The 27,501-nt window shown below is 45.6% G+C and overlaps 2 protein-coding genes and 1 long non-coding RNA gene across 13 annotated transcripts; 2 read left to right on the forward strand and 1 right to left on the reverse strand.

Moving 5' to 3' along the window:
• The first annotated feature begins 3,930 nt into the window (after window positions 1-3,930).
• prmt1 (protein arginine methyltransferase 1) lies at window positions 3,931-10,445 on the forward strand. Of its 4 annotated transcripts, none has more exons than XM_064314098.1 (10): window positions 3,931-4,081; window positions 5,696-5,782; window positions 6,071-6,226; window positions 6,782-6,845; window positions 7,330-7,472; window positions 8,587-8,674; window positions 8,769-8,884; window positions 8,979-9,129; window positions 9,469-9,590; window positions 9,738-10,445. In XM_064314098.1, the coding sequence occupies exons 1-10, from the start codon at window positions 4,055-4,057 to the stop codon at window positions 9,819-9,821; spliced, it is 1,038 nt and encodes a 345-aa protein (XP_064170168.1). In that variant the 5' UTR covers window positions 3,931-4,054; the 3' UTR covers window positions 9,822-10,445. The 4 variants fall into 4 exon arrangements, with proteins under 4 accessions (XP_064170168.1, XP_064170167.1, XP_064170169.1 ...); XM_064314097.1 differs by having other exon boundaries at window positions 3,944-4,081; window positions 5,687-5,782; XM_064314099.1 differs by lacking the exon at window positions 3,931-4,081 and adding an exon at window positions 5,316-5,336 and having other exon boundaries at window positions 5,687-5,782.
• A 1,457-nt stretch (window positions 10,446-11,902) lies between these two features.
• Window positions 11,903-15,249, reverse strand: prl (prolactin). The gene is made up of 5 exons (XM_064314102.1): window positions 15,141-15,249; window positions 14,553-14,668; window positions 14,178-14,285; window positions 13,152-13,334; window positions 11,903-12,530 (listed from the first exon to the last, which is right to left on the reverse strand). Exons 1-5 carry the CDS (start codon window positions 15,178-15,180, stop codon window positions 12,348-12,350), a joined length of 630 nt encoding a protein of 209 aa, XP_064170172.1. The 5' UTR covers window positions 15,181-15,249; the 3' UTR covers window positions 11,903-12,347.
• Window positions 15,250-17,811: 2,562 nt separating this feature from the next.
• LOC135242846 (uncharacterized) lies at window positions 17,812-26,969 on the forward strand. 8 transcript variants are annotated; one of them, XR_010326481.1, is made up of 4 exons: window positions 17,812-17,834; window positions 21,367-21,483; window positions 25,128-25,233; window positions 26,615-26,969. It is a non-coding gene; the product is annotated as an uncharacterized LOC135242846 (long non-coding RNA). The 8 variants fall into 8 exon arrangements; XR_010326483.1 differs by lacking the exon at window positions 17,812-17,834 and adding an exon at window positions 18,889-18,911; XR_010326478.1 differs by lacking the exon at window positions 17,812-17,834 and adding an exon at window positions 19,068-19,185 and having other exon boundaries at window positions 21,362-21,483.
• The last annotated feature ends 532 nt before the right edge of the window (window positions 26,970-27,501 follow it).

A 27,501-nucleotide genomic window follows, 5' to 3' on the forward strand; every position in this document is an offset into this window, starting at 1 on the left:
CATTGCTTCCCAGATTGAGCCGAGGATCCACTTAATAATAAAAATGTATTTTCTGTGAGCAATCATCATGTAAAATGTAGACTAACATGTTCAAATTATGGAAATTGTTTGTAACATGGCAGAAAAAACGTGTCAAAGCACTGCAGAGATTAAATGGACAGCTGTGAATATCAAAGAAAGTGTAAAATATAGTCTTGACCTATGACCCATAACTGGGTCTGAACCCCCAGTTTTGGAGCCTCTGTCCTACGATGTTGGCTGTAGAAACCCTTGAAACATATAGAGCATATAATTTAAAAGGCAGGCAACCCATTTTCGATGAGTGGTCAATAAATAATACTAAATAATCAACAGTTATATATTACCATTATATTACTCTTCAAACCCCAGACATATATTTATTTAGATATTTATTTCTTAATTTATTTATTTCATTTGTTACTCTTACAATCTAGGATATTTGGTAAAAACCTGAAGGGGTTGCTTGCCCAATATGACAAGATATGTCAAGGTCTACAATAAATCTTCAATTTTGATGGTTATATTATGCATAAAGAACCAAAGAAAATAAAAACAAACTGGGTGACATCAAACATTTTTTTCATTCTGTTGAAAATTTGAATTATACTTTATCCTGGAAACACCAGAGGTCTTACGCTGCTTTTTATAGGAAAAATTGGAGTTGGTCTTTTGGAAGTAACATTTCTTGTGTAAGAAACATGGCATTTACATTTAACCGGTCAACAGTGAGTATTTAGTGGGCTTCCAGTGAGAAGTAAACCTGAAGTGAATATCCACAAACAGAAAATACATAATATGGTAGATCTCCGGTTATTGTATTTAGAAATAACATAATTAATATTACAAATTGTAGAATTTTGCTCTATAAATCTGAAAAAGTATGTTTATTTTCTCACTGAACACTTCAAATACATGGGAAAAGCCTATTAAATGTTCCATGCTGAGAGACTATATCTGGACCTCTGAGTAACTGATAGCCGAGCATAATGCATAGTCAGGCTTTCTCTCAGCAATGCAAAGACCTCTTATTTTAAAATAGATTATCTTCCTTCTGTGGCCCAAAACTGTAATGGCAGCTTCAGAAATGTGGCTCGCAATAATCACCTGGACGCTGCCTTCTCATTTACAGGTAGGAACCTTCACTAAAATGGGGTATCTGGCTAATAGAGTCCAACTGTAGATCTTTGCCCTCAGTACCTCTAGAGGGGGATAATTACAACCGTAAGCACTCAAGGATGGTCATTTTGAGTTTCTATTGCTCCGGATGAGATCCCTTCCCTGGCCTGAGCATTGTATCAACTGACATCGCACAGTAAAATATTCTGTGTTAATTAAACTGTAAAATAGATTATTTGACTCTGTATGTGATGAAATGTACACTGTTCGATTGTATTTAACGCTAAACAGTCTGATCTGTGTCTTTCATCTCCAGTATCTCAAGAGTCAAGGTCAGAATCAGACGTCTCTAAATTTGAGTTCAAAATATAACCCTTTTTAGTTCAAAATTTATCTGCAAGGCTCCTCACCATCACAAATAATAGTTTTTCTTTTTTTAAAGAATTGGTTTAGACATTTTACTAATTGCTAATGACATGACTGTTATTACTGCTCTCTTAAAAACAGAAACCCCACCAGTTTCCTTAGATCCTGAACAAAAGACCTCCTCATTGTTCCGCTGTCCCATCCGAAATGTTTAAACAATACTGCATATATTGGCTCCAAATTTTTATGGTCCAAAGCACTGTGTGTGCTAAGCATGAAAGGTGCTCTAAAAATACTATTGTTGTTGTTGTTGTGGTTATATTATTACTAGTAGTAGTGTTATCATATCATCTATAACAGTGCTTGGACCTCCAGTAGCACAGGTGTGGACTCCCAGTTGTTACGATTCTAAATACACCACATGTTCTTAGTATGAACTTAATCAGTGGTAACAAAACCTAAATGTGGATCTAGTCAACCAAACCACATTTAACAGCATGAAAGGTTTGTACTTCAAAGCAAAGCGTCTACCACCCACAGGCAAGTCTGATCACCAGTGCATCCTGTGGTCAGGCGCAGCATAGCCTAAACCAGAAGTTCCTACGCTGGGACTGGGGAACCTTGCTGGTGCAAAAAGCAGTCCAGGACAATCCTGAGCAGAGTGGACCTAAAAAAACTTGGTTTTTTAAATATTTTATTAACTACACATTTATAAACGTACAACTGTAATACCATTGTGATTTATGGCATATTTATTTTAAATTATATAAACTGCTGCTTAGTGAAATTTATATATTGCAAAAGTATTCACTCTATGATTTATGAACATGTCGGATATAGACACTGCATGGCAGCCCATTTTAGGCACGCTTTCCTGCACTAGTGTGTTAAACAGCTGGTGCATTGCAGCCTGTGGTTAGCGTTGGATAATGGTGTCAAACAATAATATTATTGAGGTGGGCAGGTGGTGGGTGGGGCGGGGTGGGGTGAGGGGTGTGTCCTCATGCAGAGGGTGATTATTTTAGGGGGTGTTTGAGATGGAAAAGTTTGGGAACTGCTGGTCTAAACCACCGGCAAACTAAATCTACAGATGACACCATAGAGTGAACAATGTAGGAGGGCTTAGCTTTGTGCTAAATTTAGAGTTTTATAGAATACAAGTCAGTGCTACAACCCCCCCCCCCCCAAGAGCAGAAAGATGCATGTGATGTGATGCATTGACTCCTCCATAAACTCTTTTAAAAAAAAAAAAAAACCAAGTCCACACTCCTAATCCTTTAAGGCCTGGGTTTTCAACCGGAGGTCCATGGACCCCCTGGGGGGTCCTTGAAGGTATTGTAGGGGTCCATGTTCAGACTTGATATGTAATGACTATATATAGATATGGGGAAATATTTCAAACTATAAAACCTTTTAAAAATATAACCCTTTATAACTTATAATGGGGATCCCCCGGATGCCTTTTCTGCCTGGGTGGGGCTCCATGGGTCAGAAAAGGCTGAAAAACCCTGCAGACAGACAGCTCTCCACAGTTATGACCAATCAGAATGCAGGTTGCATCAAAAAGTCGCAACTGGTGAAAAAAATGTCAAAACAAAATTCCTTTGAGCTGGCTTCAGTCAGTGGAAGTTGTCTAATTCTGAAAACAGGTACAAATCCATGGCTGGCTGGTGTTAGTGTGGTCAGAGAAAATATTAACATTTTCGTGTCCCATTTTTTCATCTGCATGGCAAGGTTGTGTGGCGCCAATAACCTTAGAAACCCCAGGCCTCACAGATGTTCCTTTGACCACATCCGAACACGGGCCGCCAAAGCTGACTGGACAGAACCATGACTCTGCAAACACTGTGGAGGCTGCTCCTTGTTCGCTGAGAAACAGGAGCTTGTGCTAGTACTGTACTGAATGCACAGCTCTTTCTCCTCTCCATGGAAAGAGTCTGTTTTCTGCACAGTAAAATGTCCAGTGTTAATTTAACAGAGTGCATAGTCCAATAGGGACCATATGCACTTTACAAGAATTGATTTAACACAGAACAATCTAATAAGACATCAAACTTATTTACATCACAATATGGAAAAGAAGGTATGTATGTTCTCCTCGGTTGCTCCAATTACTTTGTAGCCTATTTAACGCAATTTTTATCAATGAATGTGTTCGAACTGGCTTCAGTAGCTTCAGATGAAAGTAGTCTAGAATCAAATAATTAACAGCAATAGGACATCTGTGTGACTTTTAAGTGTGCTCATGTTGATGGTGGGTGACAAAATACTGATAACACAGCAATATAATTGAATTTGCCTGTTAAAATGTTAATACACGCAATCGCATAGAGCATCACCAGCTTCGAAGCGCAAGGGCGGGGCATAAAAGAGAGGGAAAAACTGACACAATTTTAAACCTATTAGAATAGAGTTTCATGAAAGGGGTCGTCACTTTGGTGAATATTATTATAAGGCGAGACGTGATTGGTAAGATTAGTTGCGAGGCAGGCTCTTCACAGTTTGAGTCACAAAGTTGGCTGTACGTCAGGTGAAATTGCGCAGAGTTGAAATGGCGGAGACCACGGACAGAATGGAGGTAAGTGAAGCGTACCCCTTGGCCTTGAGGATATATCCTTATAGGAAATCAGAATAGATTAACCACGAATTCTGTAATGAAGACGGAAATTACTACCCGTGTGATATTTGAAACAGAACGGTTAATTGATCTGCCAAGAAGCTTAGGTACTATATAGCTAGGTAATGAACGCGCACACAGAGCATCCATTTTAGTAGCTAGCAGACTGACCTCGTTGCGATGCTCATTCATTTTGCCGTCGACGACAGCTAGTATCAACTCACCGACATTTTTCATGTACTGTTAGTATGTAGTCATATGCGTTTTATTACCTTAAGACTACCCACGTATTAAGACCGTTACCTACAGCGACAATGCTGGTCAGCCAGCCAGTTGTCCAGTGCTAATCGTAAGAGAAATAAACTTATCAGTGCCTTATCTATGGACCAAGACTATCCCGACTATGTAGCTGGCTAGAAAATCCAATTTAACCATGCGAACTGGGTAGCTAACGTAACGCACCGTTGTTTCGGGCTCAGGCCGCATGGTATGCACATTTATAGCAATAAAGTCACGATATCTCATTTATGTTAGCCAAAAACGATCAATTTGGCTTGTTAACCAAATTGATAGATAGCTGGCTTGTTAACTTGGCACTAACTCCGCTAGCACTAACCCAAAAACTTAATTTAAACAAATTAAGTCGGTTATACATAGAGAGTAATGTTAATTTTATTCTAGTTATTCCACTCCCTTGTAAGCTTATTAGACAAAGTGCCGCTCGTTGCTGGTGTGACCGGCTGTGCTTGGTAGGATATTTACTCAACGTGTTAGTGAGCGTGAGACAGCTTGCTTCATTTGGCTAGGAATCGGCGCTAACGTTAGACTACTTATCATGGCCACCAAGTTTTAAGTAGCCTGCCGACAGCAAATTGGTTATCCATCATAATGTTATTGCTGAATTTCTGTATGATTAATTTAAGGGCTTCGTCAGCTGTTTCAGTATTTGTAGAAGTTTTGTGTAACCCTAGGCCTCAAGCAGGCCTAACCATGAGGCACTTTATATTCCTTTGTATCTGCTAGCATCCGCAGCTAACGTTTGATTAGCTAACGTACACGTGATTGGAGAAGCTATAATGAGCTTGCTTGAAAGTAAAGGTAGAAAATCCGGGTTTCATAAAGTAAAAGTCCTCCCCGGGATTTTTGTTCCAGACGCCCGGATTTGCGAATTGGCACAATTCTGCAGCCAGGAGATAGTCTGGCGAAGTTCATGGATGTAAGAAACGCATGGCAGGACTTCAGTTTTTCTGAACCCTCAACTGTTAAGACGTAACGTTAATGTTATTAAAAATATTCATTAATGGGGTCACTGTCCTCAACGGTTCTGTTCTTTTTGTGGCTCTCACGTTTGATGGTAGAAATAACCTGAAACGCTACAATTTTGTGTGACGTTGACCCAGTTCAGCATCCGCGGTTCGGGGATGACCCACTGCAGCCGGATGCGGCCCGCGTTGTTCTCGTCATCCTGTAGAAAGTGCAGCCAGGCGACGGGATTAGCTGCTGCGTGTAGGCCGGCGCCCTACACCAGGGCTAATTTACATTCTAACTTCACTCTTCTTTTGCGAGGTTTCTCAGGGGGAAAGCTCAGTGAAGCCTTCGGCGGAAGATATGACGTCCAAGGACTATTACTTCGACTCCTATGCCCACTTTGGCATTCACGAGGTAGGCTGCTCAACTGATTCTTTAAATTCGTACAGTCATACATACACTATGTACATACATAGACTGATTCAGTGTGATTCTGCTTTAAAGCAATCAAACATAAATAAAACCCCTTTTTTTTAGCATTTATACGAGAGGAACACAAGGTTACATCTTACTTCTGTAGAAGAACCGGTGTGTTTGGTATTGGTGTTGCGTAGTTAAAAATTTTGCCCTCAGTGGATTAGTGTTCACTCATGTAAACCCTGGAAGCTGTAACTAGCCCTGGCCCGCTCCCTCTCCCTGTAGGAGATGCTGAAAGACGAGGTCCGCACGCTCACCTACCGGAACTCCATGTTCCACAACAAGCACCTGTTCAAGGACAAGGTGGTGCTGGACGTGGGCAGCGGGACGGGCATCCTGTGCATGTTCGCGGCGAAGGCGGGTGCCAAGAAGGTCATCGGGGTGAGTCCCCGCCCCTCCCCGTGCGGGCAGCTCGGGGCGTTTGGGCTGCCTGCTCATTCGTGCGGTCTTGGGTCTTCGCGATGACACCGGTGCTAGTGACTGCTACAGCACCGGTGTCAGAGTCCAGTCCTGGTCCTGGACCGTCGCTGGTTCCTAGCGCATTTTCTGCAGCAGACACCAGAACTTCACCGATTGGCTGAATTGCTTTACTGACTTAGCCCCAGTGCCTTACTGTGTGAACTAGACTGTGTACACAGCTATGGATAACTGATATTGTGTAAGAATCGTTGTTTATCTGTCCTGCTTTTGTATTTGTTCCAGCGACCTTCAATATGAGCTTACTGTACGACGCTTTGGATAAAAGCGTCTGCCAAATGAAATGTAATGCTGAAGAGTCCACACCCCTTGTTCTCAAAGCCTTAGCTGACCCCTATTTGAAACCGCAGATGCCTGCAGTCGCTGCAGCCCTCCAGGGCTAGCAGACGACAGGGTTGCGACTGCTCTGGTTGGGTCTCCTTTCTCTCTCGCTCACCCCGAATAACTTGTGCCCTGCAGATCGAGTGCAGTAGCATATCTGACTACGCAGTGAAGATCGTCAAGGCCAACAAGCTGGATCACAGTGAGTGTTAATGCTTCTGTTCTCTCCCCACTGTTCCTTTCTCTGTGTAACCTGTTCTGATTTAAATGAAATTTAAACACTACCTTCCGGGGCGACATAGCTCAGGAGGTAAGACCGATTGTCTGGCAATCGGAGGGTTACTGGTTCAAACCCTGCCCTGGGCGTGTCGACGTGTCCTTGAGCAAGACACCTAACCCCTAACTGCTCTGGCGAATGAGAGGCATCAATTGTAAAGCGCTTTGGATAAAAGCGCTATATAAATGCAGTCCATTTACTTAAGAGTACTGGCAATCATGGATCTTCATCCTTGGTGTTAGAGAGCCACAGACTGCTGCTTTTCCTTATTGCCTTCCGTGTGATTGGTCGGATAAAGCCGTTAATTACACAGTTAATTGGCTTAGCTGCTTCTCCAGGACCAGTGCTGTTTGTGTCGTGTACACGGCCCCACCCCTTATGCATCGTCTTGGTTACCCCCCCCCCCCAGTTGTGACCATCATCAAAGGGAAGGTGGAGGAGGTGGAGCTGCCTGTGGAGAGCGTGGACATCATAATCTCCGAGTGGATGGGCTACTGCCTCTTCTACGAGTCCATGCTCAACACCGTCATCTACGCCCGCGACAAGTGGCTGGTGAGTAGGCGTAGCTACGCAGAGCGCTGGTTTTATCTTTTTATTAGATTTTATTAAAATTTTTTGAAAACATGCCACCCCCTCTCCACAGCATCTCCACTTAGCCCCACCACCATGCCCAAACACTGCCCCACATGCTATTTTTCTTGGATATCTTTGCTATTCCTGATAGCTCTGTACGTACAGTGAAACATAGATTATAGGCATTCTGTTTTTCCTGTTGGTTTGCTTTTGTGGTGTAATACAATGGTTGACGTAGCACTGAACCACCACCTGCTCCTCCTTCGCCCCATTTAGTTGGCAGTTTGACAGAATTTAATTGATACAATGCTGTAGACTAGGCTATAGCTAAATCTTCTTCCTCAACTTGTACAGTAGTAGCCTGTAATGGGCAGTGGGGCCTAACAAAAGTTGTATTGAGTTAAATTTGAGTACGTTTCCTTAAACCTACAAAGACCTTGTGGGGGCCAGATAGGCTAAATGGCTGATTTATTTTAATAAAACGTGTAATGAAACGTGAGATTTTGATGGCATTCTTCTTGATTCATAAATAGGCTATTTAGCATGTTTATAAGCTGTGTAGAGCCAGTATTTGCTTTTGATACTTGCTGATATGTCAATAACGATCAGGAAATTACATTAAAGACATTTAGCAGACGCTCTTATCCAGAGCGACTTACACAACTTTTTTTTTTACATAGCATTTTACATTGTATCCATTTATACAGCTGGATATATACTGAAGCAATTTCGGTTAAGTACCTTGCTCAAGGGTACAACGGCAGTGTCCTACCCGGGAATCGAACCTGCGACCTTTCGGTTACAAGTCTAGTTCCTTACCCACTCCGTCACAAAATGTTCCTAATCGTCGATGCTCGAGAGGTCTGTCGATGCCAGGCCTCGAGCAGGTGCCCTCACTTGGAGTGGCACGGTTTACCTTCGGTTTTTCCCCAGCGTCCGCGCACAGAGCGGACTGTTCTCTGAGCCTCATGCAGACCGCATCGCCCCCCCCTTCTCTCTCTCGGTGCGTGTGGCACAGGAGGTGCTCAGGGACAGGGGGGGGGGCTGTCTTGTCTTCGGCGCATTAACGGGCTTTTCTCCCTCCCCCCTGCAGAAACCGGACGGGTTGATATTCCCCGACAGAGCCACGCTGTACGTCACAGCCATAGAGGACCGGCAGTACAAGGACTACAAAATCCACTGTGAGTGACGTCTGCCAGCCCTCTCTGTGGTGTTTCAGCGTGCGTGGGGGTGTATCGGTGCTGTGAATAACTCGTCGTCCCCCCTGTCTCTTAGGGTGGGAGAACGTCTATGGTTTTGACATGTCCTGCATTAAGGAAGTGGCCATCAAGGAGCCGCTGGTGGACGTGGTGGACCCGAAGCAGCTGGTCAGCAGCGCCTGTCTGATCAAGGTCGGTGTACCTGTCGCACCGAAGGCTTCAAGGAGTAGATTACTCTGCCTGCGAAACTGTGATTGACAGCTCTGTCCCCCCCCCCCCCCCCCAGGAAGTGGACATCTACACGGTGAAGATCGAGGACCTGTCCTTCACCTCGCCCTTCTGCCTGCAGGTGAAGAGGAACGACTACATCCACGCGCTGGTCACCTACTTCAACATCGAGTTCACCCGCTGCCACAAGCGCACCGGCTTCTCCACCAGTGAGTCATCCCTCTCTTCTCTCTCTCTCCTCTCTGTCTCTCTCATCCCTCTCTCTTCTCTCTCATCCCTCTCTCCTCGCTCTCTCCTCTCTCATATCCCTGTCTCCTTGCTCTCCTCTCTGTCTCTCATCCCTTTCCTCTCTCTCCTGTCCCTCTCTCCTCGCACTGGCTTCTCCACCAGTGAGTCATCCCTCTCCTCTCTCATCCCTCTCTCCTCGCTCTCTTCTCTCTCTCTCTCATCCCTCTCTCCTCGCTCTCTTCTCTCTCCTCTCTCTTTCCTCGCTCTCTCCTCTCTCTCATCCCCCTCTCTTCCTCTTCTCTCATCCCTCTCTCCTCTAGGCCCGGAGTCTCCGTACACGCATTGGAAGCAGACGGTGTTTTATCTGGACGACTACCTGACGGTCAAAGCAGGAGAGGAGATATTCGGCACCATCAACATGAAGCCTAACGTCAAAAACAACGTAAGAACCCGCCCCCCCCCCCTTATCTCCCCAGCCAATTGGTACGAGTGTGGAAATGTCACAGTTTATGATTGATAGTTTCTGGCAGATGAGCAGTTTTAGCCCCTGGTTGTTTATCTTGGCGCTGAACCCTCTGCCCTCTCACAGCGAGATCTGGACTTCACCGTGGACATCGACTTCAAGGGTCAGCTCTGCGAGGTGTCCAAGACCTCCGAGTACCGGATGCGCTGAGCTCTCCTGCGAGCGACCGTGCAGGAAGGAGGAGTGGGGCTGGGGTGGGTGTGTGTGTGTGTGTGTGTGTGTGTGTGCCTGCACGTCTGTGTGTGTGTGTGCACGTCTGTTTGTGTGTGTGCGTGCGCGCGTTTGTGTGTGTGTGTGTGTGTGAGATGTCTTTTTTTCTTCTTTGTTTTTCTTTTTCCTAAGCTGTGACATGATTCTTGTGTAACAATATTTTTAAAGATCCAGTTTTGCTTTTGTGAAACACATTTTGTTCAGAAGTGGCTAGCTTTTAAAAACCTGGGTCTGTGAAATGACATTAGAACACCACGACGTGCAATACTCTCATAGGATGTGTGTAAGTTATGTTAGTTCTGTTGGCGTTTAGATGATCATACATGACCCTCAACATTAAACGGCAGGATACTCGGATGAACACACACGCACACACCCTGGCCCCCTGGCTTACCCTGTATATAGTGTCCGTTTAATAAGGAAAAAAAAAAAAACAACTAACAATGTTCGGCCACTTTTATGTCTCCGTTGTAACTATGGAAACCTGTTGACGCGACCGTGCCCCTCCCCCCCCCCCTTATTTTCTGTCTTTTAAAAAAAACAAAAACAAAGAAAAAAAAAGAAGGTTCTGAAGACGGTTTCCTTTCCTCAGCCAATCAGTGTGTCTGTCTTTTAAGACCAGGCTGTCGTCGGTGCACTTTTGAATTCCATTACGCTGTAAGAAGTGAACGGTTCGGTTCCGGCGCGGTCAATTCTTGCCGAAGCGTCCCCCCGGAACCGCCCGTTTTTGGTTTTTTTGCGTCCGTTAAGATTCTGTGCAGCGCGGTCTCGCGCCCCGTAGGGGGCGCCGCAGCCGCGGGGGACAGCGGTCGAGCATGTCAGTGTTTTTCACGGCGTCTCTGCTGGTGCCAGTGTTACGTGTTTTACTCTGCGGTGTAGTAGGGTCAAATCTGTTACCAATGCACACGACCTCCCCCCAATTCAGACGAGCTGCACTCGTCCCGGAACTAGAGAACCGGTAGGCTGGGGGTGGCCGCTGGGGAGGGGAGGGGAGGGGGGAGGGGGGGGGGGGTGCGGTCTGGCCAAAGCTCTCCTGAGTTTGTCTCCTGTGTGGGGTGTGTTTGGGGAGCGGGTCTGTCAGGACGTTCAAGCTTTTGGATTTTTTTTCTTTTTTTTTTTTGCTTCTTTTTTAATAAAATAAATGGGGAAACTGAAGTTCATGCAGGGTCTCATTTTTTGTGTTTGCACCATTACCATGCACTGCGACCACACAGCTAATACACGCAAAGCTACCACGCAGCTAATACACACGCAGCTAATACACGCACTGCGACCACACAGCTAATACACGCACAGCTAATACACACGCGGGACAGGCTTCCTTTCGGACCACACCCCTTCTCTCCTCCCATTGGCTTCCGTTCTGGGGTCCCCTGCGATTGAGCTTCTTGGCACTGGGTAACACGGCAGGTGAGGTTCTCGTCTGGTTCTGAAGGTTCTGCGTTTCAGTAAGAGCCCAACAGCGTCTTTACACCGAGCACCAACTCGCCCACACAAGACTTTGCACTGTCCCTCCTGGATTATATAGCCCCTCCATGCTGGCTCGACTCCCTTAAGCACTGATAGGCCATCAATAAAGTGAAGGGCAGACATTCTCGTATATATGTATGTGGATTGTTGAATTCTATTGTAGGAATACCATTTTAAGTGGTAGGCTAGAAAACAATCGGAAACTCACGTGTGTCCATTTATCTCTTCCTGTAGACTGGTCTGTGTTTGTGTCATTGTCACTTATGTCTCTGTATTGGAGTATATTTGAAACGCAGTCTGTTATGTCAGACAGAAAAATGTTTATACAGGTTAATGTGCGTTACTATGACGTTTACCAGCGCTTTCTGGATTACTATAGCGATAATCATGGACAGTGGAGTTATCGGGGACAGAATTATTACTATGAAAGTTTTTGTTGGCAGTTCAGTTAATGGTATAAAATGGGATTATGTAATGAAAACCAGCGCACGGATTAAATACAATTATTCTCAAACTTAAAAATGTAATATTTAAGAATGCCACAAACTGTCTGTTATGCAAGATAGAATTTTATTGTCATTTGTGTAGCAACAGTAGTTTCCAAGAATAAAACAAAATCTGTAGTTCAGCGATCTGGGTTGATAATTAAATGGTGACGGTCCTCAACAATTTTGACACCTTAAAGGTGTCTTTAGACAGTTTAGAGTAATTTGCATAAGTTATGTTGATGTTATTGCGGTATTGCAGACACAGGTTGTAAATATTTTAATGAGTGCGGGATTAAAATCCCTTCCCTTTTTCAAGTTTTCTGATATGTCAATTTTGTGTAGCATATGTTCTTTTAAGTGTGTACAATAAGGCATAGTACAAAATTATAAATTAAGTATTAGGAATGGGGCTGAATCCAGGTCTGTGATTCGATGAACATTTCTAAAAAGAATAAAAAAATAAGCTTATTTTTTATACTGTAGCCCAAATTAGAATACCCCCCCCAGTTTAGCACCGGTCCTGCTTGGCTGCCCGGCAACGGAGGAGCTTGAGAAAGTTGTCGATTTTGTGGGAGTCCCGACGGAAACAGGACAGCAGGAAGTAGAAGTTGATGAGGCGGGAGTTCTTGTCACTGCCGAGGTCGCCGCCTTGGAAGGGGAGGGGGGAGAGGGACTTGGAGGAGGAGCCAATCTGCAGGACGGAACCGGGAAGAGGGGCGGGGTCGCCCGCGTTATTCACACGGCCACCTGCTTCGCCCCTCGGGACCTGTCGGCCGCGCCCTCATCTTGGGTTTGCATGCGGAAGTGTGTAATTTTGGATTTGCATGAAAGTGTCATTTCAGGTATATATGAAAGCGTTATTTAGGATTTGTATGTGGAAGTGTGTGATGAGAAGTCTTGGGATGCTGCACTAGATGATCTCTGCTTAGACTTTAGACTTCATTGTCGCCAAGGGGGAAATTCCTTTCCACAGCACTGTACCCATCAGACAACAGTACATACAACAGCACACGGTAACAACATACAATGACGGACTACAGTACACACTCAGGCCTGTTCAGCGAGGCCTGTTGTTCAGGCAGCTATGGCTGTGGGGATCAGGCTTTTCCCAAAGCGAGCCCTTCTGCACCTCAGTGCTCTGTACCTGCGCCCGGAGGGCAGTAGGGTAAGGTGGTGGTTGAGTGGGTGTGTGATGTCCTGTTCTGTTGAGGTTGCAATGCGTGCAATGGCCTTTTTGTTTAGTTCCACGAGGTTGGTTGTGGGGATACCAATTACCCTTATACTGTACACAGTGTGATGTCCCAACACTCACCTTGTGAATCAGCCTGTCCAGCCCAGAGCTCAGGCTGTTGGACTGGTCCTGCAGTTCCCTTGTTTTGCTGTAGATGGCGCCATTCTGCGGATGGGACAGCGTGGGCGCCTCGGAGGCGAGCAGGAGCAGGGGATCGTTCCAGGACAGCAGGAGCGCGCGGGCAAGGGACAGCAGCTCTGATTCCTTGGGGGAGGGTGCAGAAACGGATATTTGGCTAGCCAAGGACCTGCTGCGGGTAGCATTCTGCACAATAGCACTTAATACGTCCGTTAATAAGAACCTGCTACACGCTGACCGCATACAATACTGCCCGTGAGCATACAGTGCCCCCTAGTGGCCAATCGTCAGCATAGCCCAGGAGTTTTCAACCGGTTTTGATCCAGGTATCCCAACCCAGACTCAAAGGCATCCACGGGACTCTAGTCATAAGTTACATCTTTTATATTTAGAAAAGGGGTTCATAAAGGTCACAAAAGGGTTGGGGGTGGGGGTGAGATTGCAATCGGGGACCAGGGGGCAGGGAATTGTGCCTGCAGACTGGGAGAGGAGAATTAAATCATGCACCCAACAGAAGGGAGACCCCCCCGCCATCTCCACCTTTGGAGAGCCCCTCTTGAAAACCCGGGGCATAACTGACCATCTCAGAATTTTGCAAATCAGCCCGACGAAGGTCCGCTAGTGGATAGCTGAGCAGGAGCATAAGTATAAACGTGGCGCTGTCGTATTCGCACATTTCATAATTCCGATATATTATCTCACGCCACACACCACGCGTGAAGTGCAAAGCACACAGACCAGAGACTATGGTTGAGATTCATGCGTTTGTCCTTAATTTTAACTGATAAATGCAATGTTTTTCTTCACAGACCACGGTTCAGCGAGTTAAGCAGTCGCCAAAAATGACTCTGCAAACTGTCTTTCAGGAAGTAAGCTAGGGCTCTCTTGCGAATTGTGAATAAGAGTGCAGGACGGATGTTGAGCGAGTCCAGGCCTGTGTGTGAAGACGGACGCGTGTGCGGAACCCACCGGCACTCTCAAAGCCTGGTCCTTGTCGTGAGGGGTTTGGAGGGAAGCCGTGTGGCACATGGAGGGGCGTGGCATCAGGATCTTTCCCATCGGAGGGAAATGGGTGTCCTGAGAGGGGAACAGCGCAATGAGAGGAACCGATTAACCCTGATTAACACGAATTAACACCACACTGATTAACACCACCAGATATTAACATACTTATTAACACCACCCTGGATAAACACCCTCAATTCACACAACCTAGACTTCACTACCACGAGAGAGATTTCACAGTGTTGAGTGTGGCTCTTTTCTGAACGCGGTAACAGAATCGGGAGTGAGAGTCAGCGAGGCGGAGACGTCGCGGCCAGACGGATGCGGGCAGGCACTGACCAGGTCGTTGGTCAGGGACGTGCTGAGAGAGTGAAGCTTGTCGGACAGCTGCGACGCCCGCTCCAGCATGTCGCCGAGTCCCACCGCATAACCCTGGCTCACCAGACACAGCAGAGCTGCAACTCAGACAAAATGGCCGCCGTCAGTCACCGTGCTAAATTCAGATGATTTAGTGTACATTTAGATGTAGTTGTGTGCATCCTTATCCTGAGAATAATGGATTGGATTTACGTACTGTCTTGAGGGATCTCAAAGACATTGTCCTCACTGAGACCAGTGGAAAGACTCTCAGATGGAGAGGCACTAGACTGTAGAAGAAGGATGCATGCTGCGTAGTATGCACTCACCAGTACATTAGCATTTAGCAGATAGCAGCTCTTATCCAAAGAGACTTACACAACTTTTACCTAACATTTACATTGCATCCGTTTATACAGCTGGATGTATAAGTACCTTAAGTACCTTGCCCTAGGGTACAACGGCAGTGTTCTACCTGGGAATCGAACCTGTGACCTATAGGTTACAGCTCCTTCTCCATTATACACTGCCACCCCACCAGTACAAACTCATCCTCACAAGTGTGCTCACCTGTCAAGAAGAGGTTGCTTCCTTTAAATCGCTGAGCCATCTCTCACTCTGTCTTCGTTCTTCTGCCGTTCCTTGGATCTCCGTCCACCCCTTCCCATTTTATACGGTCCTCAGCCACGCCGGTTTGGGTATTCATGGTGTCCGACTGAGGCTAAACTAGTTCTCTCCTGTACTGCAATAATGAGAAACATTGTCGTGAGGTTTGTCGAAAATGAACGAATGAATACTCATAAGAATGCTCCGGAGTTGTTTGGGTGCATGACGCACACCTGTGACGTACCGCGGGCGAAATGTTTGGGCGGAATTGAAAGAAATGTCGGTGCGTTCTTGTTTACATTACAGGCCCTTGGTTCACCTGTTGTCACAGACGGCTATGTAATGCCAGTCCAGAAAGCAAAAGAATGAAAATCTCAACCTTTAGAGAATTATTATTTTATTAGTCATATTTAAAATTATGTTATTAATGATTATGACAACAACAGCAACAAAAAAAAAACAACAAAACAATATTATCATTGTTGTTGTGGTTATTATTATCAGTAGTAGTAGAATTTACAATAACCATATAAATGATGATGATGATAACAACAGCAACAACAACAACAACAACAACAATAATAATAATAATAATAATACTATATTTTTAATAGCTTTATTTAGCCTTTATTTTCGCCTTGGGTGTTTCACTTTGGTAATAATAGCTGTTAAGAATGGTCTCCTTCATTTCCACACTAATCTCCTCCTGCACTCAGCAGACAGATGGGCCAGCCGCACCAGGGATTTGATATAGCGCCTCTTTCCCCCGCTGGTGGATCACAGGCAAGGCCTCAGCCCAGGTGTGCTGCTACAGGTGTTCTCCAGGTGAAGAGTCTTTACTTTGAGCAGCAAAGGACTCGTAGTCTTTACTGTCCTTTGACGTTAAACGTTAAAATAATGGGCTAGGATTCTGCACCTGTGCTGCTACAGGTGTTCTCCAGGTGAAGAATCTTTACCGGAGAAGCAAGGGACACATATTCTTCACTGTCTTTTGACGTTAAACATTAAAATAATGGGCTTAGATCTGGCACCTGTGCTGCTACAGGTGTTCTCCAGGTGAAGAATCTTTTGCCCCAGGTGTTCTCCAGGTGAAGAGTCTTTACTCCGAGAAGCAAAGGACTCGTACTCTTTACCGTCCTTTCATGTTAAACATTAAAATAACGGGCTTAGATCTAGCGCCCTCTGCTGTCCCTGAAGACTTTTGCAGCCTGCACCTCAGGTTGCCAAACACCGCGTCTGTTCTGAAACCTTGCACAGGGTCATTGCACCCCAGGGCTCACGGTCATTCCCACAGTGCAGCAGTGTTTCCTACCGGTGGAACCCTGTCGTGGATCTAACGTTATTTAAACTTAATTTAATTATATTTTACAAATTGCTACATTTTTTGTGTTTTTATTTGCGCTTGATTTGGTATTTGATTTTATTTACATTATTTATGTAATCAATCTGTCATATTTATGTTATTATGCAGCGAGAAATTTTGAGGAAAATACTGAAATTACATCATTAGACCTGCCCCACTGCTTCAGTGCCTGGAGTTATGCCTCTGGCTTGAAGACGAAAAACACGGAAATTCACAAAAACATGACATTTTCTCACCAAGAAGGATGCCTGTGAAAGGGAAACCTTCGATGAACAAAACTAGAACTCAGCCAGGGGATTCAGCCAAAAAGAAAAAATGTTTTATCTCATTTTTAACTTGAATCTCAGGTCACAGCTAAGGGTCTTCATCAAACCTTTGCCTGCCATTACAGAAACACTACACGGAAAGGCTAATGTCTTCACCAGGTTGTCCTCGTGAGGTCTTTACTACTGTTACTTCACTAGAACGGCTGCAAGCATATACATACATATACATATATATCTGTGTGTGTGTATGTGTGTGTGTAGCCTAATGAGCCTAGCTGCCTGCTCTAGCTCAGTGAATGTGTTGTGAATGTGTGAATGTGTATTTTACATGGAGAGACACACGTGTCTTACATGGCCTCTCTCAGCAGGAGGGTAATTACAGTGGCATTCTGGTATGGAAAAGTACGCCTGAAAAATCCCCCACTGGGAGGTCTCTGTAGTGGTTTGTGTGCATATGTGCGTGTGCGTGTCTGTGCAGGTGTGTGTGTGTGTGTGTATGTATGTATGTGTGTGTGTGCAGGCGTGCCTGTGTGTGTGTGTGTGTGTATGTATGTATGTATGTATGTATATGTGTGTGTGTTTAGCTGTATGTTTATTGAAAAGGTACTTCATATGTGCTGCGTGCTCTGTTTTGAGCTTTGAAACACTATAGGACACAGACCCCCATAAATCATGTGCAAATATATGTCCCAGTGTGGAGTCACTCTGCAGAGTGCTGGCGTAGTTATCTCACTCTTTCGCCTCTCTGTGTCTGTGCCTCATTGGTCACCAGCACGCTAGACTGCCCCTGGCCCCGCCCCCACCCCTACCCCTACTCCTACTCCTACCCTCACCTCACCCCCCACCCCCCACCCCCCGTCTCCAAGACGTGCCTGTGTCCTCTAGCAACGTTTGCCTGACATTGAGAAGGCCTTTATCTAACCAGAGACCCACTAGGCCTGGCTAAGACCCCACCCACGGCTTGCTCTGTGTACAGTGGAAACACATAGGCCTGTAGGCCTGTCGCCGGCCTCCAATTCTGTTTTTCAGGTATGAAAATTAGATTTCAAGTTTTGTGCCTGTGCTCGTTTATGTCTGGAGGGGGGGGGGGGGACAATGGCGGGATATATCTAGGGGTGAAGACCTTGATGAAGTTGAAGAGTCTGTTCCTTTAAATCTGTGGGTAATGTTTAACTGTAGATGGGCAGGCCAGGACTTGAACTGCCTATGCTAACAAATACCTGTTAAAGCCCCCTCCTCAACCAATGAGAAAACTTTCTTTTTTCAGGCTTTGCTGGCAGAGCAGGGCCCTCTTCCGGTCTCTCTCGAATGTTATTTTTCTTTTTCCCCCTAAGTTTGGATGAAAAATGTCCACACGTTTCCCTGCCTAATTATTCAATAAATTTCATTTTTTGCGTCATTCCGTGTAAAATACCGTCTTGAAATGGAGATGGGGTGTTCTGGGGTGTTCGAACGGTCGCAGCTCGTGCTTGAAAAATGTACAGTGGAAATAGCAAAACACATTTTTGTCTCTCGCTGATGATGTTGAACAAAATGCAAAAAAATCTGATTACTATTTTTAATGGCAAAAAGCGAAGAACGTCAAAGTGTTTCAAGCTGCTAGATTAACCGTAGTTTGCAATATTTTATGAAACGAAATTATAGACTGTGGCAAATATGTATATAGCCTACTTTTCTCATTTAAGATCAATCTGTATTGACTGCGGCAGGGTTGCCAAAACCTATGACTGTTTTTGAACACAGGGACATTTAAAACATTAAATGCGGCGTAAATGTTGGCATTTGCTGCAAATAAAAATCTGTTTTCCAGTGTGTCAGGGCAGTAAATATGCATTAAGCTTTCCAATTTAACGCGGTTCCGTCACAATGGACAAAGATAATTGGGTGACATTTAATGATAATTTAATTAAACTCAACAAAGACGGTTTAAGTTTAATATTAATGCATTCTATATTAGGAACACAGTGTGCCGAGATTTAGGGGGTGGTATTCAGGGGGCGGAGAATGGGGAATTGGGAACTGGTTGTTGGAACAGTAGTTTACATTTAAAAAAAGAAAAGCCGAGCAGGGCTCTGGGTACGCATCACCGTAAGATAACTTCTGAATGTACGCTGTATAGTGAATGTTTACACGACACAACTAAACCTGTATTTTTGTACAAGTATAGCCTAGTGAATGCAACGATGTTGTCTCAAGCGAACACTGCCTGTACGAGACAACATACAACAGTGGAATACTACATTTCCCAGACTCAAAAGACTACAGTTAAAAGAGACGCAATTGGTTACAGGTGTGCATGGGGTTGGTCGTTAACCCAGGTAGGCTATAAATGTAGTTTCGACACAGCGCTCTGAGACTGACTAGCCTACAAGGTGACCTGGTAAGAAAACGCACGTGCTGGGGGGCGTGCATTGGAAAACTACATGCTGTGTTACTCTGCTGATTGAGTAGTTTGTTTTTAACATAGACCTATTTGAAAATGCTTTTAAAAATAATCTGTTAAATAGGGGAGTTACAAAAGTTTTAAAACGGCTGTTATGCTATTTTAAGCGTATGTTTCCATATTTTTAGCTACATATGTGATGTCAGTGTCAATGTGAATGTTACCATATGGGTGATGCATTAAAATAAGGAACGCATAAATAAAGACTATACTAAATAAAGAGGATAAGGAGGTGAACGTAATACGAGGACAGGTCTAAAATGAAAGGCATTCGTTGACGCCCATTTGTTTGAACCTTTTCTGTTTTAATTTGCTATCTAATCTTTAACTATTCAGTCTGGCTGTGGTAAGCATTTGAAAATGGCAGGACGAGATGAAGTATTGGGTAGATGCACCGAAAGTGAATCTGTCCGCTTCTTTTACATAATAAATGGACACATTATGTTTGCCGTAACTTGGCGGCTGCTGTTTAGTTTAAATAGATCTGCTCTTTCACAATTTACGATAGCCTATACATTTAACCGCTTCAGTCCGAGGTCTTTGCCACACCGTACATGTGTTAGGGTCAAAGGACTGTAGGGTAAGGTGGTTGCGCGTTTGAACTCTGCATATGGAATGTTAAAATGTTTTCCCCTAACTCTTATCTTTACTAGTTTTGGAACAATAACGTCTCTCACTTGTCTATTGGCTTCAGAAACGGCAGTCCCTTATGTAACATGCATGTTAATGATATGCTTTTAAATGGGTTTACACTATTTACGCCATAGTGGATGTCCTACAGTATTCTTTTCATAATAGTTTTAGAACAAATGAGCTCGTGTGCTAAACGTGTTTAAAATTTCCCCTGTACGTGGCTGCGTGCTAATCGAAGCCTATATGCTTTTCGCGACTGTCTCAGCTCCTTTCCTCCAAACTCATTGCAGAAATTTTAAGCGACATATCTTAAGTCTTGCCCATATCACCTAAGGATTCCGGACGTGCGGTAAAACTGCTTTGTACAACGCTTCGGGAGAGACAGGCTTGTTCAGTTCGGCTTTCTGGGGATTTCAGGGGAGCTCCTTGAATGTGCCAGGAGTACTGTAACTAGACGCAATGGCGAGTCCTGCCAGTTGATGGCGTAAATTGGCAACCAGTGCGTCTGAACCAATCGAGACGGGAGAGCTGTAGCTCTTCTCCACAGACACGGCAGTCCATTCATCCGCGCTGCGCGCTTCCGTTCCCACCAGGTGGGGCTTTCAGGGGCTGTGTTTGCTCGAGCTCTGGACGTGGGACCTAATGCAGTTTATACTGCGGAGCTGTAAATTTCCTAAAATGAGCTGTCTGCTGCTAATCTGGAGATGATGCCTGGCTGAGTAATCTGTCATTTCCTTTTTAGATTAAGTGGCTGGTCTTGTCCCCCCCTTTTTTTTTACAAAGGCTAGAAGTCAAGGTGTTTCAAAGGTTTGTGTGTGCTCATTAAGTTGGTAGTGCTGATTGTTCTACTAACAGGGACTGGTTGTTCAGTGGAGCCAGTAACAATTAAGTGCTGAAGGTGGCATGTAAAATTTGACGTGCATATTGAGAACAGAAGTTGATTGAATGAAATATTGGTACATGCCAGCAGCTCAAGTCATTCACTCATTTATAGCAGAAATGGAAGAGAAATTTGGTTGACTCAGGCTAACGTAAATCGTGGAGAGCTCTGCTGGAGTTGAAACTAGTAAACAATGTGACCCCAGGACCTAGTTGTGAAACTTTTTTTTTTTTTTTTCTCCCCCACGTCGTTCCTCCACCCCCCCCCCCCCCCTCTTCCTGCCACCCTCATGGACATGGCCTATGGCAGTGTAGTAAAATGACCCTCTTCAGTCTCTATGCTAATTCGTTGCTGCTCTGGAACTCCAGTTGGTCTGCTGCCTGTATAGCCCTGCCCATATGGTTAGCTTGCATGTGCACATGCTGATGTATGTACTGCTGGCCCACTTGCATTCTTTCTCTCCTCAGCAAGCCCTCCCCCTCCCCCCTTCCTCCACATGCGCTCTCCCTTTCACTCCCCCCTCCCCTTCCTCTTCCCCCAGACCACCTCTGCCCTCCTCTCCCTTTAACGTTCCTCTTCTCTTCCCCCCTCTCTCACAAGCGCAGGAGCACGGAAACGCACGTCAGATAGAAAATGTCGGACTCAGAGACTGCCGCGCCCGTCCAGGCTGACGCTCCCGTTCCCGCGCCATGCCAGGTCATCAAGGAGGAGCTGGACAAGTGGTGAGTGGAGCCCGCCCGCCGGCGTTCAGGTTCCTCGGGCCGTGGGGCCCCCGTTCCTACGCCTGAACGCTGACTCATTCGCCTGTCTGTAGGTGTTCTAACTAAAGGGGGGGGGGGGGTTGGAGGGTCTGGGTCTGGGGGTGAAGTTTGGTTGTGTAGTCATGCCCCGATGTGCTTTGCTTGAAGGAGACTGAGGGGTGGACCTGTGCTGGGCCGTGTGCATGGTTTTTGGGGGTGTGTGCGTCTTTGAGACAGGGGACATGGGGACACAGCGGTTTGGTGGACAGATGGGAGAGGGAGAGAATGGGGTGTCTGGCCATGTTGAAGAATTTCAAAGATGATGGTCAAACAATGCTCGCATGCACAGCCCATTTGGTGCCTGGAATTCCCCCGTCTGGTTTAATTTTTCCATGTCCGTTTGTGATCCCTGTCCTTATCGATATCCTAACTCTCAGCTTCCATGTGCTGTGTGTTTCTCTTAGATGTTTTGTGCATTTGACTAATTGAATCTCTTCTCTCTGTATTAATCTGGTTTTGTGGTCTCAGGTTTTGTGGATGGGGGGTGGAGGTGTGTGTGTTTGGGAAGATTGGATCCCACTGACCACGGCGCTAACGTTCGGTGTCTGACGTAACCGTCCGAGCGCTGACGCTGCAGCGCGGTTATCACCATCGGAACAGATTGTGCTGGATGCAAACTGCAGTTTGACCCCGGCGGGGGTAACGTTGTGCAAGTTTCAGAACGTGCCCGAGGAGAGGTCAGGCGGTGAGCTAGGCCCGAGTCCAGCCTACGTGACCTTGTGACCTCTGGGAGGACAAGTTATATTGGGGGGTGGTAGCTGTCTACTTCATGGCTTTATTTTTATTTAATGGTGTGGGGGGGGGTCTTCCCCTGTACTTGAAACGTTTTTTCTTCTAGATTTATCAGGGTTTGCTTTGATAGACTGCTGAGATGTACAGGACAAGGGAGTGACTTGAGGCTCCTGAAAAGTCAGTTTGGAGGACATTTCTCTTTAAATGCAATAGGAACAGAATTCTGCGAAGTGGAGTTTTGTAGTACTGTGGAGCACTGTACTTTAGCCAGCACACCAAAGTGAGTCAGGCAAAGTAACGGCATATGCTCTGTACAGGTACGACATGGTTGAGTCTCACACATGCTCTGACAAACTGCAGGAAAGGAACAGAAGTATTGTATCCTAGGTGTTGATTTGCTTAAATTCTGCATAAAATATTTAACCTGTGGAGAGTCTGGCACATTCCTTGTGTTGTCATACTGCTTATGAACGTGCACTAACATGGCCTTCTCAAGGTCAAAACAAAATGGTGTTCTGTGACCCTAACCACCTAGCAGTTTTGCACTGCAGCGGCTTCATTTAGTTACCATTCTGACTGTAAATTTAAGTGTACTTGCAATTAATTTTAAAGTATTTACAAGAAGTTTTAGGTCAGGGGTCCTCAATTCTGACCCCGTAGGACAGCAATTTGCTGGGTTTTATTTCACTTAAAATTAGAGACGCGTTCAGACTCTCAAAACCAGGTGAGTTGGGTTCAATTATTTGATGCTTTAGTCAAAGACCAGGGCGGGCCTTAGCTTTAGTTTTTCTGCTTGTGTGCATTTGAATCTTCAACCCATGGGCCTGTTGAGTCAGGAGGTGATGTCTCTGTTACTCAACACTTTCTCCACCAAAGCTGTTAATTAGTTGACCTTTTCTTGCTTGGTTATGTTTGAATCTATTGCTTATTTTAAAATGGTGACAAACTGACAGTCTACCAATGTGCTAAATTTTGTGCTGAAACTGCTCTTTTCTTCTGCAGTACCCATAATTCTGCTGTGACGGGACATTATGTCCTCTGTGAGCGTACTTTATTTTTAATGTGCTACGCCCTACAGGAGGGGTAGGGGGGGTGGATTTTTGCCCTCGACGGTAGAACATGTAAACATTTTTCTTGCTTGACGCTTCGCATGGAAAGTGGGCGGGTCCAGTTCAGTGAGCGAGTGCACTGAGGTAGCGTGGGGGCAGGCTCTCCATAGTCTCGCGTAGCTGTGACTTCTTCGCTACCGAGCGCCCTCACACTTCCAGCCTCATTTCCCTCCAAAATATCAGTCTCTAAAATATCCCTTGTGCTGTATCTCCTTACAGGAAGGTGCTATTCTGAACGGTACAGGCTAATTGTGTGTGGGGGAGTCTTCATCAGCAGGTTTCTCCCTGGCAGAGTCTAATGCGCTAGCCTTCATTAGCAGGCCTTGTGGGCCTTGCAGATGAGAGCGGCCCGTAGCTTTGCACCCGACACCTGTCTGCGTCTGTTAGTGTCAGCTTCCAGTCACAAGTGCCAGCCTCTGGGTTTTACCCGCTGCTGACTTAACTTAATATGGCTAACCTGTCAGCACCTTTCTCCACCACACGCTTCTAGTTTTCAAACTTATTTTGTATGTGTAGGGTGACTATTGGATTTCAAGAGGAGGACTGGGGTTTGTTGTGAACAGTGCTGGCCCATTTGTTTGTTTATGATCTATTGAACATTCAAAACGTGACTGGGCATATATGGGTGTTCTGATTATAATTGCTGATTGAATGTTTCCCAGACCATTTAAGGAGGGGGCTCAAACTAGCTTTGCTTAGTTTATGGATTATAGACAACTCTTAATCTTCCTGAAATGTTGAGGTGACTCCACTGGATGTTTGAGGATTTGCTTTAATGCACTACTCGTAGTTCTTGAGAATGTTTGCTGCCCATGACCAGTGCAAGGTTTTTCAGTTCTCTTTTTTTAAATGTGAGCCTCCTAGGATGTTGTCTAATCTCTTGCAGGGATCAATGCATGTTAAAGCTTGCTTGACCTGAGTCGGTCTGCGTGCCGGCAGATTGGCTGACCCCACAGCCCCTCTGTTGAAACCGAAATGGTGCTGTCTGTATTCAAGCTTAAACCATTTGGAGCAGGAGTAGGTAATTAGAGTAGAGTGCCAGAGGGATTCCTGCATTTAAAAAATTATTTTTGTATTTGAGATCCCTATGAAATGAGGGGTCCGTTACAATCTGAGCAATTTTAGAGCCAGAATGCTTCCTGGTGCATTGTGGGAAATGAGCAGTGTGCACTGGGGGAGGGGGTGGGAATGAATACTGAGTTCTGTAGGTTTGCATTCAAACTCCTAACCCCAGGAGACAGGGTTATGTTGTGCAGTGCAGGGTCAGCGGGGCATCTGTAGGGTCGGACCCGCGCGCGGTTTTGCTGCCGGTGCTTTGGAGCCGTAATCTGAGACCTGTGCGCAGGAAGCGGTTCCGCCGCCCAGACTGGCGCTGTCGCTCACCGCCCGTCACCGGGGGGGCGTGTGCGCGCGTTTCACCGTTGGAGCGTGCATCGGTTTCCTGGCTCTGCGCTTAAGGCCAATCACACGTCCACCCCCTGCTAACTCCGCCCTTGTCTCCACCCCCTCATGCTGCTCGGTCACTGATTCGTCACGTCGCTGCCTGCCTCTATTGGGTCCAGATTTACTGGGAGGCCCCATCTAACAGTGTGGCAGCAGTAGGATGCTCGGGTTTGAGTGTCAGGTGTAAAGCTGTAAAGCACAGCTGTAGTGTGAGGTCCAGGTGGGGTGGAGTGGTGTGGTTCCAGGTGGGGTTGGAGTGATGTGTTTAACTCTGCGTTCCAGCATCCAGGGGAAGGGGGAGGGCGGCTGCAAGGACCTGCTGGAGGCGTTCCAGGCCTGTCTGAAGACCGCGGCGGAGGCGTCCTGAGAGGAGCACAGCGTTCACAATGTAAGCCCTCCCATTGGTCGGCTCTTCCTACGGGGGCGGCGACCATGAACAGCCACGCCCATGGTCTGTATCGGGGGTGGGGAAATCCTGTCCAGCTCATGCCACCACCTTTCTATGAGGTGCACCATCCTTTGTTCTGCCTGTTTTATTAGGGTCATGACGGACTGAAATGTGATCTAAATGTTTGAGTGAACAGGCTTTGAAGAGCATTGTTAATTGGCTGATTGGAAACTGAAGCCATGGCTGTTTTTAACCCAGAGATCCCCCAAACCTGGATGAGAGCTCCAGCTTTGTGGTTTTCTGTTACTCTGCTCCTAACCGTAATCGCCTGCATTAATTGATCAGTTCTTGCCTCTGCAGCAAACACTGGCCAATCCTATTGTGTTTGTGTATAATACTGGGAGGCCTAACTGCTGGAGACTGCAGGATTTGTTACTTTGCATTCAACTGATCAGTTTAGAGTTCAACTTGCCTCTGGGTCTTAGCTAGTTGCTGACTAGTGAAGACTGAACAGTCCTGGGGCGTGAATACATGTGAATTATTGTACTCGGTGTACTTCATCTAAGACTAATTATACTTTAAGTGTTCTGAAGTATACAATGGTATAAAAAAAAAAAATGCTTAGAGTATACATTTGCATAGGGAGAATTTATTAATGGCACGCAATGGCCATTTCTGATACAATGTGACCTTAAGAGTAAATCTCTCCGTCTCCTTGAGAGATTATGGTTGTTAATCTTGAGGTTGCAGTAATGGTTGGTATGGAAACGAGTATACTCACTGGTTCCCCAGGACGGAGTTTGGGACCCCTTTGCTGAAGCAACAGTCATTGGTCAAATGTGTAAATGTGGCTCCCCATTGGTCAGAATCTAATGCAGACTGTGCCGGCTGTGGCTAGGAGTCCTGTGAGGTGTCACCCTGGAAAGGTTTAATCGCCAGGGTAACCCGTGCCCTTCCAGCATGCACTGCGCCCCCAACACCCCAACAATGGTTTGCTCCATTGGTGTAAAAGGCATGTGTGGAGGGTGCCTTTATATTCATAAATTGTACTGGGTTCTCAAAGTAGCCTATATGAACATTGAAGAAAGACCAAACTCCTTGTGCTCTTCTGGATAAACTTGTGACACTTTAGTGTACCATAGAGCTGTACCTGCAGTTACTGACAACACTAAGCTAGGGAGAGGTCTGTGCCTGTTAAAGGTGAATTGGCTTCTGACCAATTTGCTCTTCTCCAAACAAGCAACACAGAGCAGTTGCAAGAGGAAGGAGGGTTTGGGATGACCTACAAGTGGTACTTTTGTCCCTATGCCTTTTTGCTCATTAAATTTTGGTAATCTAAAGACCTAACGAACGCTCTTCTCCCCCCTTCTCTCTCTCCCAGGTCCACTGCACTGAGTCTTCCACAGTCCCAGCATTCCCTTCTACGCACTGCACTGGTCTGAACATTGCTGACATCGCTAGGGGAGGCGGTGGGTACCGGCCCCCATTCTCCCCAAAACCGTTAAATGGAGTCTTCCGATCTCTATATGGATGATTAGAATATACCATGCTGGTGAACCTGTTGGTTTTTAATGTGGTGTTCTCCACTTTGGGAGAGTCAAACATTGAAAATAAAACGTTATCAATATAAAGTACTTTGCATTATTTCATTGTTAAACTCAAAATTCAGTCTGAAAGAAAAATTGTTCCTTTTGAATGTGAACTGTGAAATAAAGTTTGACTACCTCTGGGTTTAATTGCTGAAGGTTCATTGTACTGCAAGGCGAAGACTCTTACAAAGTGCATCTTGCGTGAATGTTGGGGCAAAGGACAAGGTTGCAGTTTTATTACTTTAAATCATTGGCTTACCTAGTATGCTGTGTCTTAAACCGGTGATCTCACTCAAATCCTGGAGGCAGCTGTGTCTGGTCTTTGTGCTCCTGCACGTAAGCGTGTAATTCAAGGCACTGATTGGCTAAAGAGTCCGGACACCTCACTTCCGAGGCTTAATTGGCTGTGGATTAAAATGAAATCGCAAAAAAAAAAGCAGAGACTGGGGCCCTCCAGGACTGGAATTTGAGACCCCTGGTTTTAAAGATTGATTTTCTTTTGGCCTTTGGATTTATAATGGGATTATTGGAACGGGTGGGGGGGAAAGTGTTAATCTGTCCATTATGTAGCTAATTTAGTTTATTCTGTGACTGCATTGAATGGCACTGTATTGGCAATAAGTGTGCAGATGGACAGGGTTAATTTGACTGTTGGCTGAGGGAATGCACAATACCATTG

The sequence above is a fragment of the Anguilla rostrata genome, chromosome 17, assembly GCF_018555375.3.
Source record: "Anguilla rostrata isolate EN2019 chromosome 17, ASM1855537v3, whole genome shotgun sequence".
Lineage (NCBI taxonomy): Eukaryota > Metazoa > Chordata > Actinopteri > Anguilliformes > Anguillidae > Anguilla > Anguilla rostrata.